This window comes from Lithobates pipiens, unplaced genomic scaffold (genome assembly GCF_037356315.1).
Source record: "Lithobates pipiens isolate NorthernLeopardFrog02 unplaced genomic scaffold, aLitPip1_a1.2 Scaffold_30, whole genome shotgun sequence".
Lineage (NCBI taxonomy): Eukaryota > Metazoa > Chordata > Amphibia > Anura > Ranidae > Lithobates > Lithobates pipiens.
In genome coordinates this window covers 178,442,114-178,452,910 of record NW_027507791.1, presented here as the reverse complement: position 1 = coordinate 178,452,910, position 10,797 = coordinate 178,442,114, and the positions used below count along the sequence as shown (strand labels likewise).

The 10,797-nt window shown below is 38.4% G+C and overlaps 1 protein-coding gene across 1 annotated transcript; it reads left to right on the top strand.

Moving 5' to 3' along the window:
- The first annotated feature begins 865 nt into the window (after nucleotides 1-865).
- LOC143943360 (olfactory receptor 5V1-like) lies at nucleotides 866-3,107 on the top strand. Its single transcript, XM_077465087.1, has 2 exons — nucleotides 866-947; nucleotides 1,285-3,107. The coding sequence occupies exons 1-2, from the start codon at nucleotides 930-932 to the stop codon at nucleotides 2,248-2,250; spliced, it is 984 nt and encodes a 327-aa protein (XP_077321213.1). The 5' UTR covers nucleotides 866-929; the 3' UTR covers nucleotides 2,251-3,107.
- The last annotated feature ends 7,690 nt before the right edge of the window (nucleotides 3,108-10,797 follow it).

Here is a 10,797-nt window from a genome sequence, read left to right as displayed (position 1 = left end):
GACAAGTCCAGGAGGAGGCCGAGGGTCAAACACAGGTATCGGAAGAGAGAGAGGTCCGAGAGGCAAGCCAAGGGTCAATTGCAGGAGAGATCCAAGAGTAGTCGGGCACGGTCTAGGTCACAACGGATAGGCACAGGAAACACAGGCAAGGCAAGGTACAGGAACACAGGAGCTGAAGAGACAAACCAGCAAAGACACAGAGCACAAGGTTGCCTTTTATAGGCCTGCCAGGGGAAATTATGTTGTGCGCATAGCCCAACCAGCAACACTGTGTGCGCACAGACCCTCTTATTTGCACACCCGTATGTGCAAACCCTTCACATCGTGCACCCACGTGCGCCGTTGTGCCGTTCTACACCGCAGGCGCACAGGAAAGCACCGATGCTGACAGGCCTGTAATCTGTTGATCCTCTGACAGTTATATAGGGAGGCAACATCCTGTTTAGGGTGTGCCAGTGGCCGGCACCTGAAGGTGGCCTATAACCCACATAGTAACTACTATGGCTCTGTGCCCCGTGATGTACTTCAAAAGAAAAGGATTTTACAGGTAAGCTGTTATAAAAATCCTATTTTAAAAAGTATGCTTTAATAAGAAAATGAACTCTTTTTTTGCCAAAAAGGGGTTGTTTAAATCTTCTGCCTCAGATATAAAATCTCTAATTTATATCTAAAAAAAAAATAGAAGTCAATAGCAGAACAAATAAATAAATAAAAATACCCATAGGAGTTTATTATGTTAATTTTCATTTTTATTCTTAGTCATTTGTATATTTTATGAAAACATCTATCAAATGGGAATTACAATTCTCCAGGTTCCTCCTCCCATATCTAAGATGTATTATATAAATGAATGCACATCCAAATTGTTTTGAGCTTTATATGCTCTACATGATGTACAAAAGAACAATATTTTCTAATCGCTTTGGACCATGGATGATAATTTACTAGTAAGTGTATAGTAAAACAATAATTGACTTAAATTTGAGTGGTAGAATAAAAATGACATATAGTTAATATGATGCATTTAATCAGATGGTTATTTTAACTACATAAGATATTTAGTTGCAAAACACAGTGAATGCATAAAATGTCAAAATACACCTTGTATGAATTTTTATTCTGGTTGTACACTCCTGACTTTATAATATAGTAAAGCATTATGCACCAAAGCATAACTGCAGTGCCATTGCATGACATACTTTAGTTAATACAGTTATATTTATGCAATGTATCCTTTATTCTTCCTTTGCTTGTTAATGGAAGCTAACTGTATTTCTATCTTAGAGGTTAGCATCCTACATAACTGATGACAACAATAAGACCACGGTGAAAGAATTCATACTACTGGCATTTTCTGACTTAGCTCAATTGCAGATTTTACTGTTTGTCACCATTTTGCTGTCATACTTGATCTGTGTTACTGGAAATATTTATATTATCATTTTAATTATAACGGATCCTTTACTTCATAACCCAATGTATACATTTATAGGCACTTTTGCATTTCTGGAAATTATGTTCGTAACAGTTACAATACCTAAGCTTCTGGATAACTTAATTTCAGGAAAAAAGAGTATTTCTTTTCTAGAATGTTTCACACAGTTATATTTCTTTAACGGATTAGGGATAACCGAATGCTACCTTTTGGCAGTAATGGCCTTTGATCGGGATTTAGCTATTAACAATCCCTTGCATTATTTATCTATTATGAGTAAGAAGTTGTGTTTTAAACTAGCTGTGGTACCATGGATTATTGGGCTTTGTATTTCTTTTGTGACTACATTTTGTACAGCTCGTCTAAAATACTGTGGTCCAAACCAGATCAACAATTTTGTATGTGATGCAGCACCGCTTCAAGATTTGTCTTGCTCTGATCCTATAATCAGCAAACTGGCTATACTAGTAGCAGCTGTCTTAGCTGTAGTCATCCCATTTATTATCATTATAGGTTTCTATATTCATATTATTAACACTATCTTAAAAATTAAAAGTTCTGCTGGAAAGAAAAAAGCTTTCTCTACCTGCTCTTCTCATCTTACTGTGGTCAGTTTGTACTATGGTACAGCCATGATTGTATATATTGCACCCATTGGCACACAAATGGACAAATTCCTAGCTCTTGTATACACTGTCCTAACGCCAATGTTAAATCCATTTATTTACTCTTTGAGGAATAAGGATGTTAAGTCAGCAATAAACAAATCTAAATCTTTAATAACTGGCTTACTGACTGTTTCTGCTTTGCGTTAACAAAAAAACTATATTGTGGTATGCTATTTTCTAAAAATCCAGGTAAATAAAGTGATTTTGTTTCTTAAATAAGAATTTTTGTGTTTGATATAAGTTTAAAGATTTAGGTTTAAATTTGTTTGCATTAAATTAATAAATTAATTTTAATTATTTAAATTTGATTGCATGCTATAGTCTCCTATCTATATATCATCATCTGGCTAAATTCATTTTATGCTTGTCTATTAAATTCCAATATATTTTTTTACTATTAAAGTTTTTTGTTTTGTTATCCGGGGTCACCATAACCTTTGGTATCAGACAAAATGTAAGTTTCACACTAATTTACTGAACAAAGTGTTTTCACATTACATTTGTGCATATCTAGGGCCTTAGTTTAATCATTTGTTTTTAAAAACAGAAAATCCTGTTTTATTCACTATCAAGGACTGAAAACACTATCTTGTCCTTAAAATACCCTCAAAATATAGAACAACAAAGGTGAACCTTTGCAGCTTTTTTCCTTTTGAAGACCTGTTTATTATTACAAAAAAATAAAAACAATTCATTTTAAATTGTGGGATTTGTTGGTACCAGGGACACCAGACTGAAGATTTGGGGATGTTGAGTGGTCATTTACACATACACTATTTTGTCAAAAGTTTTGTGCACTGGTCCAAATCATTTGGAGGGGGATTATGGTGTGGGGTTGTTTTTCAGGGGTTGACACTAAAAAAGAACACACTGCCCCGAGGGGCTTGGAGAGTGCTGCTCACCTCAAACGAATATGAAAAATGGAACAAGTTCCCCCACAATCGGGGTTTTTAGGCAGCAAAAACAATAATAAATGTATGACAGGGTAGCATAAAAAGTATTTTAATATTTATTACCATGAAAAAACAACAGCATGGCACAGGTAAAAACATGAGCTCCACACACATCATGCACTATATCACTTGCACACCTTACAGAGCAAACACATCTTATATATATCATTTTTTTTTCACACATTTTTTTTTTTCACACATTTTTGTTGCTGTTTTTCTTTTCACTTGTTTGTTATTTGTTCCTCACTTTTTTCCTCTTTTATGTGCACAGTTTTTTGTTTTTTTTTCTCTGTGACACCAATCAAAAACCTGAGTTCGTGAGCTTTTTTCCTCTTTCCTTTTTCCTTTTCTTCCTTTTTAATTTAATATATAGATATATTTAAACATCTAGGTGTGGCTATCTTCTATATATACATAGATTAGAGGTATGATAATAGATTCATGCCCTATACACACCCAGTGATCATATTTAAAGTATATGTCCCTAATTTTATATATATATATATATATATATATATATATATATATATATATATATATATATGGGATTCTATCACAGGTGCGACCTACCATATTGTCCGGCTGCCAATGTCCGCACCCACTCCCTATGTCCATGGGGGGTGAGGTACTTGTGTGACCTCTCGTAAGCCACGACGTTGGACCCTTAATCTTTCCCTCTTGGCATTTGGCGACATTCTTGGACTTGGTGACATCCTTGATATGTGAAGGGAAATTGAGGCAGTCATCCGGAGGGGGAACTCCACTGAAAGTACTTTGTTTTATTTCTTTGGACGTGCACTATTGGGTAAATTATACTAAAATATCAGGTATTCCCAGTATAAACAACTAATATTTGATGCATTTATTTATTACATTTTTGTTTTATAACAGACCATTTCTCTGAAGAAGACCCCTTGAGTGGGTTGAAACGTGTTAGGACTATACCTCCACTGTTGTTCTATTGTACAGTGTCAGTAATAGTTGTGTCTGCTTCTGCACATCCATCATTATTATTGTACTTTTTATACAGCCCTTATGTTACATTATTTTTTCGTTTTGAGTTTTTCAATTGTTCAGGTGGAGCTCATGTTTTTACCTCTGTGCCATATTGTTGTTTTTTCATGGTAATAAATATTAAAATACTTTTTATGCTACTCTGTCATACATTTATTATTGTTTTTGCTGCCTAAAAACCCCAATTGTTGGGAACTTGTTCCATTTTTCGTTTTTCAGGGGTTGGGCTTTGCCCTTTAGTTTCAGTGAAGGAAACTCTTAAGTTGTCAGCATACCAAGACATTTTGAACAATTTCATGCTCACAATTTTGTGGGAACAGTTTTGGGATGGCCCCTTCCTTTTCCAACATGACTGCGCACCAGTGAACAAAGCAAGGTCCATTGAGATAGGGATGAGTAAGTTTAGGGTGGAAGAACTTAACTGGCCTGCACAACCTGACTTCAACCCAAGAGTACACCCCTAGAATGAATAAGAGCCTGGCCTTTTCATCCAACACCACCTCACCAATGTGCTACATTCCCATAGACACACTCCTAAACCTTGTGGATGGCCTTTCCAGAAGAGTTGGAGCTGTTATAGCTGCATAGGGTGGGTCAACTCAATATTGAACCCTGCAAACTAAGACTGGGATGCCATTAATGTTTATGTGCGTGTAAAGGCAGGCGCCTCAATACCTTTGACAATATGGTGTATATTGCTTTTAAAAAGACTGAATGTTTTTTATAATGAGAAAATGTGAAAAAAATATTGTTTTGGGCTCTGTTGCCTGTGATTGTGCAGTCCTATTTCCATCTGTTAGAGCATTTAAGAGCTCTCCTGATTTATTACTGCCACGCTGACAAAAAGCACAAATCCATATTAAACACACACTTATGTGCGTCCCTTCCTTTTTCCATGACTGCGCACTAGTGAACAAAGCAAGGTCCATTAAGACATGGATGAGCAAGTTTGGGGTGGAGGAACTTGACAGGCCTGCACAACCTGACTTCAACCCAAAAGAACACCTCTAGAATGAATAAGAGCCAGGCCTTCTCATCCAACACCACCTCACCAATGCGCTACATTTCCATAGGCACACTCCTAAACCTTGTGAATGGCCTTTCCAGAAGAGTTGGAGCTGTTAAAGCTGCATAGGGTGGGTCAACTCAATATTGAACCCTAAAGACTAAGACTGGGATGCCATTAATGTTTATGTGCGTGTATAGGCAGGGTCCCAATACTGTGTTTTTTTTTTATTTCATTATATTTAGTCTTTTTAAGCCTATGGTAACCACCAGGTCTTTAGAGAATTGTGTTAGCCTTTGTACACACGGTTGGACATTCTGATGGAAAATGTCAGATCGGACCGTGTTGTCGGATAATCCGACTGTGTGTGGGCTCCATCGGACTGTTTCCATCGGAATATCTGACGGACAAAGTTTTAGAGCTGGGCTATAAAACTTTCCGACAATATGATCCGATCGGACTTTGTCCGATTGTGTGTAGAGAATTCGGATCGGACAAAGTGCCAAGCATGCTCAGATCAAATTCGTAGACCAAAGCTATTGGCTACTAGCCTGAACGTAGTCCAGTCGTAACGAAATAACGTTGTCATCTTACGTTCGATCGGATTTGTCCGACTGTGTGTATGCAACACAAGTTTCAGACAAAATCCATCGGACAAAATCCAACGGACGTGTGTACAAGGGCTTATGGATAATGCTGGGAATTGTGAAGGTATTTATTTCTTGAGTATTGCACAGTTAAGGTTGCTGGCTGTTCTGCCTGATGTCCTTGTCTGTCCCCCTATGGTTGTGCTCACAGGGCGGAGCAATTTTTTTTTCTTTGGATGTCTTTTAATATCAGTTGTCCTCTGTTTCTTCTCATTAATTATGTATTGTATTGATATTTTGATATAATTTTCTACTTTATCTGTTGTATTATTTTTTGTAATTTGTATTCTTGTGTAGTCACATCTAAGGTCATTGGATCCTGGTGAAGCTAACTTGCAAAATGCGTAGATCCACAATGCCTATTTAGGACCATAAGATGTGGAATTATACTATCTTAAACCCTTGATGTGATATGTGTTTCTTATTGGTGGAAAAGTTTATGTTTTCCACCAGATCTTTTTATCACATTTGTAGCCTATTGTAATGATAACTCTTTTGGATTGACTTTTACGTATGAGATAAGCCAGCGCGAACAGTTTTTTCTCAATCTGGTCTTGTCACATGAGAACAATGTTATCATTACCAGTAATCATAATAAACCTACGGCTGGCAACTCCTACCTCCACTATGGTAGTTGTCATCATCCTATATGGAAAAACAACATTCCCAGTGGACAATTCCACAGGCTACGCAGGAACTATACCAAAATGGAGGAGTACAGGAAACAGGGTCAAGTGATGACCAAAAAGTTCTAAGAAAAGGGTTACCCCAGTGAACTAATAGCAGAGGCTTTTCGTTTAAATGAGATATGTCCTCCAAAAAAGAACAGGAGTAATCTAGTCGAAATGGGTCATGCAGTAAGGTTCATTTCCACATTTAATACTAAGTTCAGATCTATTTCTAAAATCATAAATAAACATTATGCCATTCTCAAACTTGATCATCTCCTGGCTCCGATACTTCCCTCGAGACCACAAGTGATGTTCAGACGTTCTCACACAGTGAAGAATGTTATTGCTCCCAGCATAGTGATGGTCATCAGGGTGGGTGAACACCCTAGACTGACAAAGAAAGGCTGCACTAAATATAGTGCCCCACGTCACTGTCGCCAAGCTCACAATAAAGATTTTAACCAAATAGAGGTGCGGACCATAGAGGCTATACCCAGGAATACCCTCACGGAGAACGAAAGGTTTTCCCTTCTGTGTCGAAGGGAAGCCTTCTGGATCTATCGTTTGAGGTCCCTTGCCCCTGAGGGTATGAACGAAGACCTTGACGTCCTCAGTATAGTTTCAAGTTGAGCCCAGCCCCTGGGTCTGATTGCCAGTTAACACAATTTATATGCCTTTACGTGTATGCGTATATCTGTACCCATGGGGATATACTCATTATTACCATCTTTTGAAAATAAGCTATCCACTATCCAGTTTATCTTATATATAAAATATATATTTTTTAATTGAATGTATATATATATTTTTTTACCAATTAATTTAGCCTTTTAGATTCAGATTGGTTTATATGTGGTATATATACATATATATATATCTTTGTAGTAAGTATCTAATAGTATTATCTCTTATGCCGCGTACACACGACCAGACTTTTCAACATCAAAGGTCCGACTGAACAATTCCTGATGACCATTCGATCGTGTGTGGGCTGCAGCGGACTTTTGATTTGCAAAAATCCGACAGACTTTAGAAATGGAAAATTTTTCCGACGGAACTCCGCCGGACCCAGTTCCGATGTAGAATTCCGCTCGTCTGTATGCTGTTCCGACAGACCAAAAACGACGTATGCTCTGAAGCAAGTACGAGACGGAAGTGCTCGGTCTTGTAAAACTCCAGTTCGTATTGGAAGTAGCACATTCGCCATGGTTCAAATTCTGTGTTCGTTTAAATGCAGCACATCTTCTTTATAATGCTAGAAGAACAAGGTTGTTTTGCTGCTCATATTCACTCACACAGAGTTCTCACAAACACATTTCTGGATTTTTGATCCTCATCTCATGAATGATATTGTTTTTAGTTTAAAGCCCCATCTCAGTAATAATGTATTTTAAAATATTTTTTGGTAGTCCTCTTTTTTTTTTTTCTTTCATCCATATTTTTAGTATAATTATTTCCAAATTATTTTCTAGTGATCTCCATATTTAATTATTCTGTCAAGTTAACACCAAAAAACTTTTTTTTTTTTTTTGTGTGTCATTACCACAATAAGCTTTTTATTTTGTGTGTGTCATTACCACAATAACCTTTTTATTTTGTGTGTGTCATTACCACAATAACCTTTTTATTTTGTGTGTGTCAATACCACAATAACCTTTTTATTTTGTGTGTGTCATTACCACAATAACCTTTTTATTTTTATTCTGGTGACAAGTTACCACAATAACATATTTTTTTTTTTGGAACCTCAAGGAGGTTGGTGTCCCTTGTTCATTTCACATTGTCTTTTAGGAATGTATTTGACTAAAAACACATAGGCAAGTATATTTTCTAAATAAAATATCCATTTATTCTGGTTCAAAAAATAAAGATGAAGGCAACACTGGAGAAACTTGTGACATTTGTGTAGCCTTTTGGCCCCAGGGAAAACATTAAAGTCTTTTGAAAAGAAAATTGGCATATTGAGAAGTACATATAATGGGGAGCACAATCTGGTCCTTTAATCCCAGAGATCAAGAGCAGCAGCAGATGGTATATATGTCCCCAGGCTGTGGTACAACAGGCTGCATCTTTGGTCAGACCAGACTGAAGCCAGGTCATCACTTTCTTCTCTTCGCTCCACCCTTCACTGCACCCTTCCCTGCAGACTTCTCTGCAGCCTTCCTGTGAGGCTGTGTCTCTGGTGGTGTACTTGTGGCAGGAGGAGGAGGAACAGGAGGAACTTGATCCACGATTTCGCTTGTGGCAGTTAACTCGCCACTCAGTCCCTTCTGCAAGGCCGAGAAAATGATTTGCTCACATTGGAGGCGTTGGCCCCTCTCTAATTGCTGCAACCGGCTGGCTATACAGCAGCCATAGGCCTCTTCAGCTTCGGGGGGGCTCCTTAAGACATTTGTAGCCTCTCTAATGAGGCGCAGTGTTTCCTCCTGTGTGACCGTCCCCTTCTTGGGCCTTTTTGCCTGAAGACGGAGGGGAGGCACCTGCGAATGGGTGAGGCTCCTACTGGGCCCGGCCACCTCCTGGCTGACAGTGGGCCCAGCCTCCTCCTGCCTGCCACTTTCCACAACTTCCTCCTGGCTGAGCTCATCCTGTGTATAAAAAAGGGACATAGTTTTAGTTTTTTGTTCATCAATCAAAAACATTTTTCAGCTCCTGACTTTAAAATTATGTTAATACATCTAAAAGAGTATCATTCTGACCCCAGTATTTTTTGTTTCTGCTGGTGACAAACATTTTTGGCCACTACTGTAAATTGATATGTCAACATCTTTTTTTTTGTAACATCAATAATATTGTTTAAATTATAACATCTAGTTAACACATCATTAATATTATGACAATAAATATTTATTGTAACAATATACCTGGCTCAAGCTGGGTGCATCTGCTTCTTCCAGAATGGAAGGCCCAGGTTGCTCATCAGCCTCTGCTGGGGTGGAGGGAAGGGTGGAGGGAATGCTGCAGGGAAGGGTGGAGGGAAGGGTGGATGGAAGGGTTGAAAGCGATTCCCTGGCCTTACTCTGGTCGCCAAGAAAACGTAGTTTGTCAAAGTACCACAGCCTGGGTACATATACAGCATCTGCGGATGCTCCTGATCTGATGGATTGAAGGATTTTATTCTGCTCCTTTCTGTACATATTTCTCAATATGCCAATTTTATTTTCCAGAAAGTCCACGTTTGCCTCTGGTATCCAAGTCTGCACAAATGCCAGAAGTTTCTCCAGTGTTGCCTTCCTTACTTGTTTATTATAGTAAGCACTGTGCTTTACTTGCCACAGATTTGTCAGCTCCTTGTACTTATCTATAAATAGGCTCAAGAATTCTGGATCTTTAAATGTCTTATTCATTTTTCTGAAAGACAATATACAAGCCAAAAACAATAATGTTAGCCCAGACTCTCCTAATCTTAGCCCAATATAGACCTCAATCTATAAGCAGTATATGCCACTGATTTTGGGATTATTTTTAAACTTACCTTCGTTTTCCTTGCTCACAACTTCCTTTCCTATTGTCTCCAAGCACGTACGACATGTGCATGTTGGCGTTATATACAGTGCGCACGCGTAAAACCACGCCTGCGTTGCCCGCCCATGACGTTCTTTTGGTCAAGTCTTTTTTCCTGCCCTTTTGTGTGCACATAACGTACGTAAGCACGTACGACATGTGCATGTTGGCGTTATATACAGTGCGCACGCGTAAAACCACGCCTGCGTTGCCCGCCCATGACGTTCTTTTCCAAGAATATTTCCCGCCCCTTTTTCTCTACGGTGCGCAGTAGGAGAAACATGGCGGAAACACAACAGGTGCTTCATATTCATGACTCCAGTAGTCACGAATCCCCAGAGCCACAAACGTCCCTATCCGGGAAGAGGAGATTTAAGGCCTCCAATATGGCCTTTGAAGAGATGGTGGAGATGGTGGCAATCTTGCGAAGTAAGGATTATGATGGGAAGCATGGACCCTACAACCATCCGAACTTGCGCAAGGCCAGAATCATGGCCAAAGTTGTTAAGACCCTGCACAATCTTTTTGGGGTACGACGGTCAAAAGACCAATTGAGGAAACGGTGGTCCGACCTTAAATTGAGGGAGCCGGATCAGTACAGAAGGATAAAGAAAGTTCTTAAAAAAAGTAAGTACTTGTCGTGTGTTCCTATTATGATTATTGTATACTGATCCATATGCTTTTCTTTACCTTTGTACAATGTAAAATTGCTGCTTTCATGTTGGTGGATACAGTAATCGTATCGTTCATAACAAACCCTCGTTCGTTGTTCGTGTCAAACATCGTTTATGATACAGGGTTTAATCATCATTTTTTTTCTGTGTAATTTGTCTTAATAAAAAAAAAGATTTAGGGCATTGTTGTTTAGATGTGTTTCAAACTACAATGACTAGAAAAGA